Genomic DNA, 17,977 nt, shown 5'->3' on the forward strand with positions numbered 1-17,977 from the left:
TGTCGATGTGGGACTTTTTGTTCTTTGGTCCATTTATATTATTTTATTATCAAATATTACGAAACACTCAGAAGAAAGACGAGTCGTTGAAGAGATGACACTTTCTCTGACTCTCTCTGCAAGTCTTTCTTCTTCAGGTTCTCAAACTCGCTGCTCAGTTATGTCTTATTTCTCACTCGTTTGCTCTCTTAAATCACTTCACTTTCGCAGAACCTAACTCTCTCGCTCCGGGACTTTTTCAGGTCGGCATTCTAAGTACGCTGGCCAGTCCGTGGTAAGCAAAGCCTTCTCCGAACTTTTTCCATGGATTTCTTCCTAGGGTTTTCGTTTTATATTTATTTATTGTTTTCAGAGAGCTCTTCCGATCAGAATATTGTGGGTCGGGAAGAAGAGGCCCAAAGGCGTAGAACTCGTGTTCGACGAGTACGTTGAAAAGCTCAAGCTGTATTGCATTGCCGACGATGTTCAGATTCGATCAAACCCTAAAAATGCGCGGTAGACATACACGATTTGTTGGCTTTGATTTTGTCTTTGTAATGTTGGTTCTTGATGTGGAATTGATTTGCTCTTCTTTTTTTTTTTTTTTGCTGTTGAAGTGATTGGAGGGTTCAGGTCGAGGATGAAGATAAAGCTATGATGAATCTTATCACTCCCAACGATTGGGTAATGCCAATTGTCTCGCTTTTTTTTTTTTTTTTTAAAGTTATATGTTTCGGTATTAGTTCATTTTTCTCTGCAATTCTAGTGTTGTTATATTATCAGCCTGAAGAAGCTTGTTTCGATAAGCTCTATCGAACTCTTGTTCTCGGGCTGTGCCTTTTCATCACACATGGTCGTTCAATGGATGAAAGCGAAGATAATGATTTGAGACAATCTCTTTGTAATTGAGGTTTCAGGAGATGGTTTTGACGGCGTTCAAGAAAAAAAAAAAAACTTAACAATGATGTGTGCTTCAGATTAAGCTAGTGACTAATTCGAGATCATTTTTTTTAAATGTGTGATTTTATCTGCAGGTAGTTTTGTTGGATGAACGCGGCCAAGATATCGGCTCTGAGCAGATGGCTGACTTATTAGGGGACGCAGGGAATACGGTACGATCTATAATATACTTCGATGATTTTTTTTTTCTTTCTATTCTATAATATCAATGTATATATCACATATTTTAGTGTGAAGAATTTCCATATTGCTCCCAGGCTTCTTTCTGGGCATGCTTTTTGTTGTTCAAATTCCTGTCTAATAATCCGAAGTTTAAAGAACCATACATACAACAGAGCAGAACACCATTGAGCTATCGATATGTGTTATCCGGGCGTTTATTTGGATATTTATACACAATCTTTGCGTATCTACACTTTCAATATAGGGAGCGACAGGGTTGTCTTTTTGCATTGGTGGGCCTTATGGTCACGGGAGACAGCTTCGAGAGCGTGCTAACTTATCTATCAAGCTATCGTCGCTGGTCTTGAATCATCAAATTGCCTTACTTGTGCTTGTTGAACAACTATATAGGTACGTACGTACATGTACTTGCAAATTCATGTTAGATTTTTTTTTTTTTTAAGAAATCGATCATTATCAATCAGTCAGTTTGTGTGGTGTAAAAAAAAAAGTACTAAAGATATGCATGGATTTTGGAGATAATTATTACTATTCCAGTTACCATTTATTTTGCTAGTTCATCGAAGTATGGTAATTGAGGAAAGTCTTAATCTTAAAAAGACAAAGCAAGTTTTTGAAGATTAGTAGACCTTGTAAGTTTAGTCTTCTGAACTCTCCAACGGGAAAATTTTCCATGGGGATATATTTTTGGGAAGACATTTAGAAATAACAAACTTTACGAATTAGGTAGCTTTGTGGATGGATTCGAATTAAACAATTTCAAAGGTTTTAGATTTATTCTAATTTTCTGTTTGATGTGCTCTGATATTTTTTTATCTTGTGTGTTAAACTTCAGGGCATGGACCATTCTTAAAGGACAGAAATATCATCACTAATGTTCAATTTATATTGTTAACATATGGGTACTTACTTTCTCTTCCCTTTTCTCTGAAACTAACCTAGTTCATTATGGTTTATTTTGTTAGTATTTATTAAATTTAGGGAAATTGCCACATCTACTACCAAACTACTAACTCTTTTCAATTTCCAACCAAAAACCATAATTTGGCCAAAAATATCAAACTCAAATATACAACTACCTTTTTACCCTCTCATTTTTTATTCCTATCATTTTCACTCTCCTCAGTGAATCTCTTCTTATTATTCCCCCTCATTTTCACTCTCTCATTTTCTCCTCATTTAAACCCCTCATTTTTCTCTCTCTCTCTCTCCTCAAACCGTCTGTCTTCTCCCCCCCCCCCCCCCCAATCGTCATCTCCGCTCTCCCTCCTCTCTATGTCGCGCTCTCCCTCTTTCTCATCCTCGCGCTCTCATCCTCTCCCTCTCTCATCCAAGATAACCTAAACCCCCAAATCCTAACCCTAAACCGAAATGGACCAAAACGACTTTCAGTCACCCAAACAACTCGAAAACAAACAGAATGAACTGGTTAGAAAGGAGTCCTCGGACAAAGCCGAAGGCGCCGAAGTAGTCGCCATCTTCACCCAAGTGGTCGCCCATCTCCCGTAAAAGAAAAACCACGACTTCGGTGAAGATGTCGGCGAAGAAGCCTCGGCGTAAGAAGGTGAAGCCTATGCATGGGACGTCTAACGCCGAGGAAGAACAACCAAGTCGCCCAAATTTAACCGAAAAAGAGCAAAAATTCAAGTTAGTTTGGGTGTTTTCAGTTGATTTGTTGATTGATTTGTGGAAAGATTTGTCTAAGTTCGGTTTAGTTTTGGTTAAAATGTTTTGGGTAATTGTTGATTGCATTGGGTGATCTCGGTTTTGTTTTGGTTAATGGATTATTGATTGAATTGTTAATTGTTTTGTGAATTTATTGATTCAAGAGAATTGTTGAATGAGATTGTTGAATTTCGGTTTAGTTTTGGCAAGGTTTAAAATCTCGGGGGAATCGGCTGGTTCCCGTCCGAGAACCGGAAAATGGAGGAGTTCCAGTACAGTTCCTTAAAAAACCGGAGTTTTTCCGGGGTACTGGGGTAAATCGGACGGGAAGCGAACCGCTTTCCGAACACGGCCAAATCTCGCGAGTTTTGAACACTTCCTGACTTCATCACGTTCATTTTCTCTGATTTACCGCCGAAATATGTAAATAAACTTTCAATAAAAGTTGCAGAGCTTTAATGGTGATTTTAAAGGTAAGTTTGAGGAAGAAGACAGAAAGATAGGAAGAGAGTAAATTTGAGCCCACTTAATTTTTTTCCTCACGAATTCCCGAAAACAAACTCCTTTTTTATACAATTAAAGCGATAAAGTTATCAAAACTTCTCCGTTTTGAAGAGAAATTCAAGCGTGACGACCCAAACCCTAGAAACTAACCATTGACAAAGTTTAGAGAGGAAACCGAGCACGACGATGGTGGAGAAGAATTCCAGGCGAGATGAGGGATTGAAGCGAAGAAACGACGAGCGTGGTTATGTTCGTCATTCCGACCGTGGGATTCAAAATTTTGTGGCTGGAGACGAGCGTGGGATTAAAGGAGAAAGAACATGGAATGAATTTGAGTGTGAGAGAGAAGGAGATGGAGAGTGAGAGAAAAAAAGGTAATGAAAATTTAAGGATAATTTAGACAATTTAAGGGCTCAAAAGCTTGGTTTTCTTAAAAAGATCAAAATACACCTTTGTTTTCAAATGTGATGACACATGGAGCTTGAAAACTCAAGTTTCCCTTATTTTAATGATATGTTGGCACTACAATTTAAAGACCTCATTTATAATGTACTAAAAGGAAGTACAAAAATACAGTAGTTTCTACAGTAACTTTTTATTCCAATCGATGCGTGCCGTGTAAAAGTAATATTCCAATCGATCTGTGGCATGTCTAAGTTTTCTTCTTCAATCTTGTGCAATGGTAACAATGGTAAGGCAATTGTCACATACCTTGTGTTTTAATGAAATGTCGAGTTTAACATTTTATTTTAAAAAATGTCGAGTTCATACCAACTGTTTAACTAAAATGATGAAATTATACCCTGAAATATATAACAAGGCCACAAATTTTTTTTTAATTGAATTTTTATTGACTTTTCATTTACGTTGACTATAATATTTGCATATAAATACTAATTATATTTATTCATTCGCGTCATATATGTAATTATTTTAAAAAAAAATAAACAACACTCTCTTAATCGTAAAAAAAACACAGAAAGAGGCAAACGGATAAAAATCGACAGTTAATAGTCATCAAAATCACATATTGGAACATAGAATCCAGGATTTAGAGTTACAATTCAAACACGGAATGAAGTCATCTCTTGGGAGATATAAATTTTATTATTTAACTTCAATTTAAGGTTATTTTTATTTCAAAATTGAGAATTTGGAAGTTAGCGTACTGATTTGGATTTGATTCATTTTTTCTTATATTAAGAGTTAATATCAATGAAATAGAGATTTGTGATATTGTTATCTATTTCAGGGTATAATTTCGTCATTTTAGTTAAACTGAATGTATGAACTCGACATTTTTGAAACCAAGGGTTAAAACTCGTCATTTCACTAACACATGATATATATGTGTTATTTTTCCCATTAATATTGATAAACTAATCCATCTCCGAGTTTTTCCTCTTCCGTCCACCCGTACTTGAAGAAGTTAGGGTTTTTTTTTATCCTCATTCGGCCCGTATCCGAGTTCAAAAGACGGTGAACCGGAATGCCGGAATACTCTAGGGTTTGTAGGCCCTATTAGAATATCTCACATCGATTGAGTTCTTGAGTAATGTGGTCCTTATAAGTGTTTGGTATCCCTCCACTTTTGAGCTAGTTTTTGAGTGTGAGTTAGGCCCACACTTCTAATTTGGTATCAGAGCGGGATCCAATTTCGATTGTGGGACTACCCATGTTCATTCTCACAAACTTCACGCTCCGGTTGTCTATCCTGGACGTGAGAGGGGTGTATTAGAATGTTCCACGTCGATAGTGTTTGCAATCCCTCAACTCTTGAGCTAGTTTTCGAGTGTGGCCCACACTTCTAATAGGCCCCTTACACAACTCCAAATCTTTCGTAGATCTGCCTCCAAAAAGAAATGAAAGCCCAAGCCCAATTTCTTTTTCCCATCGAAATCGACTACGATCCGCAAAAAGTCGGACAAATCAAAATTGTCTCCATAAAGCTGGTTGCCATCCGCAAAGATACAGGGACCTAGCCGTCCCTTGCTCTCAGGCTCTAACACGCCGGCAGACGTTAGCGCCACATGGCGATCTCGCTCCAGTTTTACGCCAAGAAGTGGCGGTCTCGAAGTGCACTGCGATTTGGGTTTAGCGTGATATTGATTTTTGGGTGATATTGATTTTAGGATTGTTAGGTTTAGAGTGTTTGTTTAGGGGAATTTTAGAATGTTATCACAAAATTTGCTATATCCCTAATCCGCCCTGATAATAAAGGGGTTTATCCTATCTAGCTTCTTTTTTTTTTTCTTTCCTTTTTTCTTAATGGCAACTGAGCTTCTGTTTCTAAGCTTCCTAGGCCTATTATGCCTGATAATGAAGGTAAAACGTGACATTGGAAGGCGAAAAAGCAATAACAAACCCTTATCTGGGAGCAATTTCAATACGCAGATCAATTGTTATCTTCTGGAATTACACTTTCAATCCTTTATCTTGAGCATCAATGAATTTTAGTTACTTGTATTCATTATATTTATCATTGGACAGATTCACAATTTAGAGCTAGGAGATTGAACGAATTACTTGGAGAACAGAATTGCCAAAAGAGCAATCTTACTGATTAAAACCAAAATATCTTTAACCCTGAAAAATTCTTTCTGTTCCAATCAACTAAAGAATACACGAAGAAGAAAATCTTAAAGTATCGTAACATATCAACACAGTAATAGATGTCCCTCATATTTACACGGCATCCAACGATCGCTCCCAAAACAAAACAAAAAACCTTACTCAGAAGCGGAGAGAGCTTCAAGATTCCTCCGAGCGTCGGCTAGCTTTTCGAAGATTTCAGCGTCCGTGTATCCATGGTCGACGAGCTTGTCCTCGAGGACGACAAGCTTGACCTCGATTTGGCGCTTCCGATCGTGCTCGAGGATGCCTTTGTTCGCCCGCCTCGACACGCCGTCGGTTCCCTGTCCGGCGTCGAATTTCTTGCCGGAATCGGCGACTTTTCCGAGCCTGGGCTTCACGAAGAACTTGTTCGTCTGTGTGTAACCGTTCGTCCCCGACCCTCTCGCGGTCGTCACTCCTATGCCGTTGTACATGGCTGTGGTTCTCTGTCGATCGACAGAGGTCGCTCTGCGAACCCTAAGAATCTCAGGAACTGAAAAAACCCTAAATCGAATTCTTGTATCTGGATAGGTGTAGTGTGATGAGAGACTGGCTCGAAATCTGAAAAATTAAGGGCCTGAGGCTTACGATATTATATATAACTAATTTAAACGTTTAACATTGCTAAATAATTAACGTTTATTAAATTTGACATAAATAATCACTTTTATACGTAAATCTTACATAAATAGTTAACTTTGATATATGAAAATAGTTATTAACCTAAAATTTACGCTTGAAAGTGACTATTTATCTAAAATTTATCAAACGTTAATTATTTAACAATGTCAAATATTTAAATTGACTATTTTTCTAATTTAGTATTGGGCAGTTAACTACTAACGATGCGTTTTATTTTCTTTTTTTCGTGTTGGTTTTTCTCTTTCTATCTTTGCTTGGTTGGTTATTAATTAGGAAAAAATCGGTTAAAATTCTATTAAATGGTGAATTTGGACGGTTAATATGATAATCTTTATCTCAATACTAAATTAATTATCATTATGTATGGTAGTTAATAAAATTAATATTTAAGATTGAAGAAATAAAAATTGATTGGACGAGAATCATAAGGATTAAGGAAAACTGATATTTTATAAAAGTGTTTGAGAGCAAGGGGGAAAAAGTTGTGTGCACATAATACGTTATTTAAATACTGTAAAATGTCAATTTAAAAGTAAATACTTAAACTTTTTTTAAATAACGAATTTTATAAAACACCGATTAGTTAAAACATTGTTGAGTTAGGGGTTCTCAATAAAATATGTACTTTTGCTTGTGTGTCTTGAGGCTGGTGACTCGTCTTGGTAGATATTAGATTATGCCAGTCCAAGCTCTATATAGACGTCCCACATGATATTGGCCTACAACAAGCATTCTAATTCATTTGGAAAAACAACTCCATTATCAACCATTGCCACTTTGCGACCTTGTGATACTAATGTAGCCATTTGTTGGGGATCTAGAGAGCTTTCTCTCAAGATAAAATATTTTAGGACATTTATTTTGTGCCGAAGAACATACGGCACTTCTCGAGGTTTTCCAAACTACATCGGTTCGGGTCAACGGAGCATATGGTCAAAATCTCTAGCACGGTACGTGAAGATCCTTAAATTAAATTTGAGAGATTTCTAAATCTTATACGATAACTCAAAAGATTTTATTAGCAAAGATTACGTCGCACACGATATCATTAGAATTGTGGAAGAATTTTATTATCGTTTTAAGGACATATCAAGCGAATGTCGCACGACCTTCGAAACTGAGGCCACCACACAATGATTAACAAGTCGGGGAATGTTTTGAACCCTTCATCACTATGTACGCGGTGGGAATGCATCTCCAAGTTCATCTTCAAGAGGTAGAGGAGAAAGTAGCTCAAGAACCATCCGAACACGACAAAATAACAATATTCAACTCTCAACAATTTTTTTTCACGCACTACTACAAATTAAAATGACCTTCGAAATCGCTCATAAAGAGTCGCTTGAAAATCCAAGCGACACCCAAATTTTGTTTAGCGGCTTAAAGTGACAAAGAAGCATTTAATATGTGCCACATGTACTATTTGGAGTGTCGCTTTAAACAAAAGTGACACCCCGATTTGATTATCCAGCCAAAAATAGGCAGAAATAATTTGAGCGATTCTCAAAATAATAGCGGTTCAATGACACACCACCGTGTGGATATATGAATGTATGTTAATAATATTTGTGTAGGCATTAAGAGGAGCGGGAGATTTATATCAGATTGGAAGAGTCAATATTTTTATCTCCATACTAAGTTATTTTTAAGTATTGCATAAATTTGTTTGTGTTCTAAATTGTGGATAGGTAAATTATTTAAAAAAAAACTTCCTAAACAATAGGTCGCAAAATGATATCGGAGTTTCTATAAAGAAATTTAACTTTGGATTAATTACATAAATTACTTCTGAACTCTAGGTCAAGTTACGAACCACCACATCAATTTCGTTTTTCAAAAAATTGACTTTGAACTCTCGTTTTACATTCGTGTTCCCCATTCCGCCAATTTTCTACTAATTCTGTTAAAATTTTGCTGACGTGGATATCACATGTGGCTTAAAACATGTGTAATTATCAAAATACCCTCGCTTACTATTACTATTACTATTATTATTATTATTATTATTATTATTATTACTATTATTATTATTATTATTATTATTATTATTATTATTACTATTACTATTATTATTACTATTACTATTACTATTATTATTATTATTATTATTATTATTATTATTATTATTATTATTATTATTACTATTACTATTATTACTATTATTATTACTTATTATTATTATTATTATTATTACTATTATTATTATTATTATTATTATTACTATTACTATTACTATTATTATTATTATTATTACTATTACTATTATTATTATTATTACTATTATTATTATTATTATTATTATTATTATTATTATTATTATTATTATTACTATTACTATTACTACTATTACTATTACTATTATTACTATTACTATTATTATTATTATTATTACTATTATTATTATTACTATTATTATTATTATTATTATTATTATTATTATTATTATTATTATTATTATTATTATTATTATAATAGGGATGTCCTATTATTTTATTTAAAAAAATTAAGAACTTGAAATTGATGATTTTTCAAACACATTCTTCCAGCTCGCCTCGAATGGCTCAAAACTGAACCGGTACAAGCTCTTCAACTTCGTCGATCTCACCTGCAAAGAGTTTCCGCCAAGATCCCGAACTAAATCACCGCCATGAGAATCCTCAACTACCTAACCATGTTTAGGAACCACCTCGTCGGAGAAGGAGAGGGATGGCGGAGACGAGGGAGTGTCGGTGGTTGGAGCTGTGGTGAGGAGGTCGATGTCCAGTTCAGGGGGTTTTGGGCGCCGCCGCTCTTCGAGCAGGTGTGGAGCTTCGCCACCGTGATGGAGAAGGTGTTGGCGAAAAAAATCTCAGGTCATGGCCCACCACGCCGCCTCACTCTTAGTCCACCAACTATAGCACCACCATAGAGGATGAAGAAAAAAGAGAGATAAAAATACCCCCCTTCGTCATTAATTTTTTCAATTTTGTTTTTTGTTTGTTACGAAACAATTGTCGTTAATTTTTATCACGCTCATCATCATCAATTTCGTCGCCATTAAAACTCCATGAATAGTCTTCTTTTTTTTGGTTTTCGAGTCTTCGACGAAGAGGCAGGGCCGGCCCAAGACATAATGGGGCCTTAAGCAAAAATGAATAACTAGGCTTTATTTCTTTTAATGCAAATAATCCATAATCTATTATTATTGTAGCATTTTAGTCCTCACTATTTTTCTTTTTTATCATTTTGGTCTATAATCTAATGATTTGATAGCATTTTGCTCCCTTTTTATTATTATTTTGGTCTATAATTTTTTTTTTTATCACTTTGGTCTATAATACGTGAGAACTTATTTTTTTTCAGGACATATAGTGGGACCTATTGACTTGATGGATGCTGGTACTTGAGAGAGAGAGAGGTCCCGTAACAAGAGAGAGAGAAAAAAATAAAACATTAAATATGAAACCCCACATATGAGAAATAAAAGATAAAAATAATAAAAATGAGGCCTTTTTTTAGCCTAATATTTATCACGGCATCAGAGGCCTTAAGCAAGCGCTTATGTGGCTTACCAGTAGGGCCGGCCCTGCGAAGAGGTACGACTGTGGTTCAAAGCAACAGGTGGGCTTTCCCCGCCATGGCCAAGCAAACGGATTTGGGCGAGAAAGGCAATCAGAGCAAGAGAGTGGATACATGGAAACCTTGTTGAAGCAACGGCGAGGATGGATTGAGAATTTGTTTGGAGTTTTTTTCCCTCCAAATCTGGAGGTTTTTTTTTTGTTTTTTTTTTTACAAACCTGAGAAGTTTGAGATAGAGAGAGAGATATGATATTTAATTAGTTTTTAATTTTAGGAAAAATAAAATAGCCATAGTTTCATTAGGTATAGCAAAATAGCCAATTGAGAGTATTACGACTTTTAATCATGCATCGATTAATTTTAATCAAGTCTTCATAAAGCTTACATTCTGTCTTCATAGTTCGTTGAGATTAAATTTAATCAAGTCTAGATTAATCTTACTTAGGCTAGTTTGTTTATAGTTGGCAAACTATGACTATTTTGCAAAAGCTTAAGTTTTATTTGGCTATATAACTGCTTGACCTTTAATTTTACTCTTTTATTTTATTTATTTAAAAAATGTTTATTTATTTATTTATTTTAGTAAGATTATTAATTTGTCTTTTAAATATTGATCATATGAGTCACATGTTTAAATGGTAGATGATAACGGAATTTTTTTAATGGAAGGGGGAACACAAAAGTAAAACAAAAGTTCATAGTCAATTTGATAGAAAAATGAAGTTGATAATTGGTTCGTGACTCGACCTATAATTTAGGGGTCAGTCTAATTAATTCTTTAATTTTCGATATCATCTTCCAACTGTTCACCCTTTTTTTTTTTTTTTTTTCCTTTTATATTAGTATATTTTAGGTTTTAATTTTTTCACATGTAAAGTGCGAATGAACGTGTGGTTCTTTTTGTTCAGGTTTATTTTGTGGTTTAAGTTTCTCCAAGTCACAAAGCTAAGTCAGTCCTTTGGCTCACAGCTTGCCACGTTACACTCATATAATTCCATTTCCACGTGTCAGCATCTAAACTGCTTCAAAAAACTCCCTCCTTTTTTCTCTCTCCATCTCTCTTGAAATATATCCAAAGCAGACGAAAATGACAATCCTCTGTATATCCTCGTCTTCTTCTTCATCACTGTCTTCTTTTCTTTCTCTGAAGATAATCTCAATTCCGTACAGTTCAAACGCTAGACCGTTCGCAACACTTTTCTCGCGCATCTCCAAGGCCGGTCGGTTCGCGGCGATGAGTTCGTCCACCGATTTTCCCGGCCGAGCCGAACCGAGCTCCGCCGAGGAGATCTACGAAGTTCCGGCGATAGATGCCGGTCGAATGGATCACTTTTCGGAACAGGCGTTTCAGAGATACTCTTCAGCTTCCGCGAAGAGGAACGGCAATGGCGTCGCGATCGTTTGGTTCAGGAACGATCTGAGGGTTTTAGACAATGAGGCTCTGTACAAGGCGTGGATTTCTTCCAAAGAGGTTTTGCCGGTTTATTGTATCGATCCTCGGATTTTCGGAACTACCTATTACTTCGGATTCCCTAAAACCGGAGGTACATTGTTTGTGTTCAATATGAAGTGTCTCTAAATGCAATTCTAAATCCAAATACTCCAGAAAGACAGACAATACTGAAAGCAAGCAGCGAATATATTTTAATTGATCTAAACATGGAAATCATTTTGGGCAGCATTGAGAGCGCAATTTCTCATCGAATGCCTGGCTGACTTGAGAAATAATCTAAAGAGGCGAGGACTTAACCTGCTGATTCAACACGGGAAGCCCGAGAAAGTTATACCCGGTCTTGCAAAAACTTTCGGAGCACATACGGTAAAATGACTTCTGATCTGATTTCCTTTCGTATAATGGTTCAGTTAAGCGGTTGAGTTATTTAACCTAATCAAAATCAGGTATATGCGCAAAAAGAAACTTGCAGCGAGGAGCTGAGAGTTGAAAGATTGGTGGCCAAAGGCCTGCAAAGAACGGCATTGCAATCTTCTTCTTCGGAGGATAAATCTGACATGTCCGGTTCTACTAAGAACCCCAAATTGCAACTTGTTTGGGGTACTACTATGTGTCACATTGACGATCTCCCGTTTGACTCTAGTAGATTACCAGATGTTTATACCCAGTTTCGTAAGGTTTGCCTCTCTCTCTTTTTCCCCTTTTTTCCTGAAATTCGACCCGAAGATCCTGCCTGAACTGTTTACTTGTGGCCAATAGAGTTTTTGTTATTGATGAGAAGAGGAAATACAGGCAGTTGAAGCAAAATGTGATGTGCGAAGCTGCATCAAAATTCCGACATCTCTCGGTCCGCCACCAGCTATTTCTGATTGGGGAAATGTTCCTACTATAGAGCAACTTGGGCTTGTGTCACAAAGTGTAGGTTTTATTCAATCTGGGATTAAAAATATTATCAAGATCTTTGAGAAGCTCAGAAGATAAAACTTATCAACTAAAGGAACAATTTGCACTGTTCTTTCGTCTGATTACTCAGGTCGGCAAGGGGATGAAATTTGTTGGAGGTGAATGTGCTGCGTTGAGCCGAGTATATGATTACTTCTGGGAGAAGGTAGGAGATTTTTTTTATTTATAAATTCTTATGTTTCCCTGCTTGTTGATGTGTGTCAAATTTTAACATGCGAGTCTATAGGACTGTCTTAGGAAATACAAAGAGACCAGAAATGGGATGTTAGGACCTGATTATTCAACAAAGTTCTCTCCATGGCTTGCCTCAGGGAGTCTCTCTCCACGTCTGATACACGAAGAGGTCAGATTTATCTCATGACTTGACAACTTTAGAAGCTGTTCTAACTTGGAACTTGACACCTTCAGGTTAGAAGATATGAAAATGAGAGGGTATCGAATGATTCAACATACTGGTAAAACTGTCTCTTCGATAACATTCTAGTGTATTTTTAGAAGTAAGCAGAGTTTTTGAGCGGTTAACAAGTTCATTCTTTTCTCCGAACCGATAAAGACAAGGTTGAAAGCCGATGGTGGTGCTTTAGATTAACATTCTTCTTCCGTTCATTCATCAGGGTTTTATTCGAACTACTATGGAGGGACTACTTCAGGTTTCTATCGATCAAATATGGGAATTCTATTTTCCATATAGGTGAATATATTATTCATTTGGTTTCTCCAGTGACAACTAATAATTACCCAGAATATTCCAACCCATCTAGTTTCTAATGGCATGAAAAAACATTTGCCAACTTCTCTTTCATCTAGGTGGCCCAAGAAAAGTGCAGAGAAGTTGGGGCAAGGATAATAACTTGTTTGAATTGTGGAGAGACGGTCGTACAGGGTAGGTGGATATGTTTTTTTTCTCCTTGTGTACCTCTTTGGCAGTACTAGAGCATAACAAATTTAGTTTCGAAAATGGCTATTCGTTACTATGAAGTCAAAGATTGAGACTTGCCGTTCATATGATATTGCATTTTCTTTTTTGAATTTGGAAACAAATTTTCAAATATAGATGATTGTTCTTTTGGTCATTAATTTTGTAGGTACCCACTCATAGATGCCAACATGAAAGAACTATCTACAACAGGATTTATGTCAAATCGAGGCCGGCAGGTAAATTAATCTTGACCCGATTTCGATTTCGCATTCTGCACGTGGAGTTACTTATTTCTATGTATAAACGCTGATGATGTTAAAAAAATTGCTGCTATGTTTCTGCAGATTGTATGTTCCTTTCTGGTTCGAGATATGGGAGTAGACTGGCGTATGGGAGCTGAATGGTTTGAGACCTGCCTTTTGGATTATGATCCGTGCTCTAATTATGGAAATTGGACCTACGGAGCAGGTTATCTTCTTCCCTTTATTTTCAGTATCTGCCCAAAAGTAGAATGAGTGTGGCATAAAGACCCCCCAAATTATTCTGCTTCAACTCTCCAATGAATATTTATTATGTGGTTTTTCTCAATTAGGGGTTGGGAATGATCCTAGAGAAGATCGTTACTTCAGCATCCCCAAACAAGTAAGTTAATCTCACGGCTCACAACTAAACTTAACTACAAAAGCATGATTAAGTTCACATTGAAGTATTTGTGTAATTTATGCTGCAAATTCAGAAGCACCAAACATGCTTTCCGTAAATAGGAACTATTTCAAATATAAACAAAGAAGTTTGCGGGATTGTTTTGGATTATCATATAAGTGTTTTTAAAGCATTTAAATGTACACTCGAGACTCTGAAAACAATTCTATACAGGCACAAACATACGACCCTGAAGGAGAATATGTAGCATATTGGTTGCCACAACTGCGACCTTTCCCGAAAGAGAAAAGGCATTTTCCTGGAAAATCATACATTGATCAAGTCGTGCCTCTCAAATTTGGCGGTCCCGCAAAGTTCCAGAACCGAGACACAGCCTTTTCCACGAGAAAGAACAATTTCGGACCCAGACAATCTAAAGGTCCGAGGAGATAAAAGCATCTATCAAGAAAGAAAGAATAGAACGAAACGTTCTTGCTTCCAAATTATAATGTTTTCTTGGAGGTTTTGAGTATCTAACTAAATTAGCTAAAGGACGATATCATTAAATTATTGCTATGGATGATTCTACTTGTAGCTCATGTTCATTTTTTTTTCGAACCTGGATAATTGAAAGTGCCTGCGCATTTTACCATATTATGGGAAGTATGGCTTTCAAAAGGTAGGGAAAAAAAATTGCCGTTGACAAATATTTTTTTTTTTTTTCACCTCTCTCCGTCACCAAATCTTTCACGTACCAAAAAATGATCGGAGAAAACGGCTTTTATGTCTCACCACCCCCCTAGAACTACTGGATATCTTTTTCCGATTAGATCTGTGCCGGTCCCCGAGCCGGATCTCAGCCCATGCGCCTTCAATCTCAGCCCACTTCCGCTACGTGTGCAAGTCACGGGCCTCCCTCCGGCGATTTGTTTATGAATGTTCAGGCTCTCTCTATTTCGTCCACCGCTGTTCGGTCTCTATCTTGATCATCGCCTTCGTTTTGGCTCACTCCGGCTTAGTAAAGATGTTCCTCTCCTCTTATTCCTTTTTCTTTTCTTATTTTTTTTGTTTTCCTTTTTGTACATCAAAGATGATTTTTGGGTGTTAACGGACAGCGTTTTCGTGGACAAATGCGTCATAAAAGACAAGTGATTCGCAGTGTCTCTCGGAAGAGATGGTGGAATCGTCCATCTTTTGGAGGTTAGGAGAAAATTTTCGTTTAATCTACTGCTGAACAGGGCTACTGCGATCTGGCTTGCTGGGACTGTGGAGGAATGCCATGAATATTTCTCGAAGGCCGGATTCTGGAGGAGGTTTACAGGGAATGGATTTTCGATCATTGTGGACATCATGGTCACCAAGAGTTGTTCCTGCCTGAGAGTCTTAAAGGTGTCTCGGGAAAAAGGAAGAATGATTCTTATCCCCGAGGGCCCTAGGAGAAACAGATGGAGAGGTTTCGCAAGGATTTTGAGCTCGATTCTTAACTGGCAGTCTGTAAATCAGGGAAATAACAATCGAAGGTGCAATATTGTAAATAGGGTCAATTTTGCAAGAGCGGTGCAAGGTCAAAATAGTCTTGGAAATGAGGTGAAGGTCGATTAATCACATGGTTTCTACTGCTTCCAAGAACCCGTGTTTTGATAGGAATCTGAATTTCGCTATTGTGGCTTGAAGATTTAATGGTTTCGTCGCATAAGAGGATGTCATTGATGCAATTCAGGGGCTTTCGGAAGTCGACGTTTCTTTCACTCATTTATCAAGAAATAAGACACTTTTATGGTGTAAGGATTCAAAGTCGAAGAAAACCATTTTGAATAATAATATGGTTTTTATCAATAAGAAGAATGGTGACATCTTAACAGAATGGAAAGTCGAGGAACACTGGTTTGAGAATCTGTTGAGTGTTAAAAACGACTGGCTAGGTATCGAAAGGCTCCATTTCGATTTATGGAATGCAGGCACGCTGTCCTTGATTGGTGCTAAGGGTGGCGGAATTATTCAAGTGGCAAAAGAGACCCTTGATTCTTGTCGGCCTGTTCAATCTCGAAGACTCGCCGATGGGTCAGATTTTTCGATCCCATAAGGGGTATGACTCGGCGGAGATTCAAACGAGATCGTTGGAAAAAAGAAAGAGGAAGTTAGAAGATGAAAAGATCGTCTGAATGTTCAGAAAAGGAAGTTAGGTATAATTTAAGTGCTCCACATATGGGTTTCGAGGAACAACCATCTTTTATGGATAGAGGCGACTTTCTTGGGATTTTTCTGTCAAGCTATAGCCTTTGGGAGATAAAGGACCTCTCTGCTATCTCAGTCTTTCCAGAGTCTCCGTGTTCATCAAGGAATGTGTTCGAGAGGAGTTTGGCAATGAGATCCTTTATCACCATTTCCTTTTATCCTCGTGGTAGACGCAATGTCTTGTCGTATTCAGCGTGGCACAGAGGACGAATCCTTCCGCGCTCTTCAGTGAGATATCTGAGTCGCATCTACAATGCAGATGACACGCTCCTTTTCGGGGAATTAGATGTTCAAAACTAGATGAACCTAATCCATTTCCTAAGGAGCTTCTGCGAAGACTCAGGACTCAAAATTAACATCGAGAAGAGTAGCGTGGTGGGTATTAATTGCTGCTCAAGTTTTTCAGGTTTGCTTAAGAATGCTCAGGTCTGCTTATTATGGCTTTTTGGCGCCCTCATCTTCCAAGGATGAGTTCTATGAAAAACTTGCTTGTTTTCGATTGGATGTAATTGTCTGTAAAGTTTGTCGACAAAAACCACCTCTAATGGTTTTCCACAACTCTGAAAGTCATTACACTAGGGTCAAGGTCAAAATCGAACAGTCGATCTAAAGTGTGCTCCGTTATTTCAATTTTAACTTTTAATTGTGATACGTATCTAGTATTAAGGGATTTTAGTTTGGGAAAATTAACAGTTTTTAAATTAGGAAGTTTTAAGTTTTAAGTTAAGGAAGTGGATTTTTGAATTACGTATTTTATTATTACGAATTTTATTTAATTAAGAATAAAAGACATATTTGCCCCCTAAAATGTGGCGCCTATGAAAATACACCCCCAATACTATAAAATCGATAAATTTACCCCCTAATATCAACTTTTTTTTAATGATTTTGAACCTTCCGTGTATTTTGAACCCAAACGTCAGTTATCTTAGCACACTTTTCTCACGTGATAGCTTAAATACAAGAATTTATCAAAATACCCTTGTCTTACACCATTCTTTTTATTTCTCGCTATGCTTTCATAAATAAAATAAGAAAAAAGGAGAACAGTCATCTTCCTCCTCGAAGCTCTGCCTAATCCCGAGAGTGGTCGACCTCACCAGGGGCCATAGGCCTCCTAATACCCTGAACAGTGAGCTCTTCCCGCTCCCATTTGGACCTTCGACAACATTAGAATAACCACATTCATTTTTCGTACAAAATACAAGAAAGTACTCGCAGTTGGGTCTAAAACAAATACCTGTGATCAAAAGATTGGATCCTGATTCAACTCTAAGCGTCAAATTGTCCACCAAGACATTACCTGAAAGACCCAAACGCTATTAACGTAAATGCAATTCAATAAATAGATTGGCTATGGAGATTTTACACACCTGAACTCCAGCAAACTCGATGTAATTAGCTTCACTAAAGCAATTTCCACTCTGAGACTTTTTTATGAAAGAATTGTGGGTGCCGATATTGAGCTCTCTCGACACGGTCACCAACTCGTGGATGCGGTCTGCATAACCGCTGAGATGGGGAAGAGAGACAGTAACAAAAAAATAAGATTCTTGTGTGGGAAGGGAAGAGAACTAGTACCTGAGAGTCTGAGACGGTTAAGCTTGCGTGTGCTTACGGAGAGCGTTCCGAGGGACTGGAAGAGAGAAATGATGACGCTG

The 17,977-nt window shown here is 37.1% G+C and overlaps 3 protein-coding genes across 4 annotated transcripts; 2 read left to right on the forward strand and 1 right to left on the reverse strand.

Moving 5' to 3' along the window:
- The first annotated feature begins 66 nt into the window (after positions 1-66).
- LOC149390987 (putative RNA methyltransferase At5g10620) lies at positions 67-3,060 on the forward strand. Of its 2 annotated transcripts, XM_089620523.1 has the most exons (8): positions 67-137; positions 243-274; positions 353-495; positions 597-663; positions 1,014-1,091; positions 1,367-1,512; positions 1,958-2,024; positions 2,988-3,060. In XM_089620523.1, the coding sequence occupies exons 1-7, from the start codon at positions 95-97 to the stop codon at positions 1,995-1,997; spliced, it is 549 nt and encodes a 182-aa protein (XP_089476649.1). In that variant the 5' UTR covers positions 67-94; the 3' UTR covers positions 1,998-2,024; positions 2,988-3,060. The 2 variants fall into 2 exon arrangements, with proteins under 2 accessions (XP_089476649.1, XP_089476648.1); XM_089620522.1 differs by lacking the exon at positions 2,988-3,060 and having other exon boundaries at positions 1,958-2,076.
- A 2,960-nt stretch (positions 3,061-6,020) lies between these two features.
- Positions 6,021-6,338, reverse strand: LOC149390988 (uncharacterized). Its single transcript, XM_089619906.1, has one exon. It carries the CDS (start codon positions 6,336-6,338, stop codon positions 6,021-6,023), a length of 318 nt encoding a protein of 105 aa, XP_089476032.1.
- A 4,831-nt stretch (positions 6,339-11,169) lies between these two features.
- On the forward strand, positions 11,170-14,735 carry CRY3 (cryptochrome 3). The gene is made up of 13 exons (XM_089621120.1): positions 11,170-11,648; positions 11,784-11,923; positions 12,004-12,234; positions 12,350-12,475; positions 12,591-12,665; positions 12,747-12,863; positions 12,929-12,975; positions 13,135-13,211; positions 13,328-13,403; positions 13,606-13,675; positions 13,784-13,907; positions 14,032-14,081; positions 14,316-14,735. Exons 1-13 carry the CDS (start codon positions 11,192-11,194, stop codon positions 14,532-14,534), a joined length of 1,809 nt encoding a protein of 602 aa, XP_089477246.1. The 5' UTR covers positions 11,170-11,191; the 3' UTR covers positions 14,535-14,735.
- The last annotated feature ends 3,242 nt before the right edge of the window (positions 14,736-17,977 follow it).

This window comes from Urtica dioica, chromosome 7 (assembly GCF_054948205.1).
Source record: "Urtica dioica subsp. dioica isolate 48M chromosome 7, U.dioica_male_clone48M_v1_H2, whole genome shotgun sequence".
In the NCBI taxonomy this organism is placed as follows: domain Eukaryota; kingdom Viridiplantae; phylum Streptophyta; class Magnoliopsida; order Rosales; family Urticaceae; genus Urtica; species Urtica dioica.

What these genes read in the sequence shown, in the direction of transcription:
- LOC149390987 (XM_089620523.1), top strand. Translation starts at nt 95, where the DNA reads ATGACACTTTCTCTGACTCTCTCTGCAAGTCTTTCTTCTTCAG. An exon ending in TGCAAGTCTTTCTTCTTCAG is followed by an intron (nt 138 to 242) that starts GTTCTCAAACTC and finishes GGACTTTTTCAG; the next exon opens with GTCGGCATTCTAAGTACGCT. An exon ending in TAGGGGACGCAGGGAATACG is followed by an intron (nt 1,092 to 1,366) that starts GTACGATCTATA and finishes CTTTCAATATAG; the next exon opens with GGAGCGACAGGGTTGTCTTT.
- LOC149390988 (XM_089619906.1), bottom strand. Translation starts at nt 6,338, where the DNA reads ATGTACAACGGCATAGGAGTGACGACCGCGAGAGGGTCGGGGACGAAC.
- CRY3 (XM_089621120.1), top strand. Translation starts at nt 11,192, where the DNA reads ATGACAATCCTCTGTATATCCTCGTCTTCTTCTTCATCACTGTCTTCT. An exon ending in TCGAATGATTCAACATACTG is followed by an intron (nt 12,976 to 13,134) that starts GTAAAACTGTCT and finishes TTCATTCATCAG; the next exon opens with GGTTTTATTCGAACTACTAT. An exon ending in TGTCAAATCGAGGCCGGCAG is followed by an intron (nt 13,676 to 13,783) that starts GTAAATTAATCT and finishes ATGTTTCTGCAG; the next exon opens with ATTGTATGTTCCTTTCTGGT.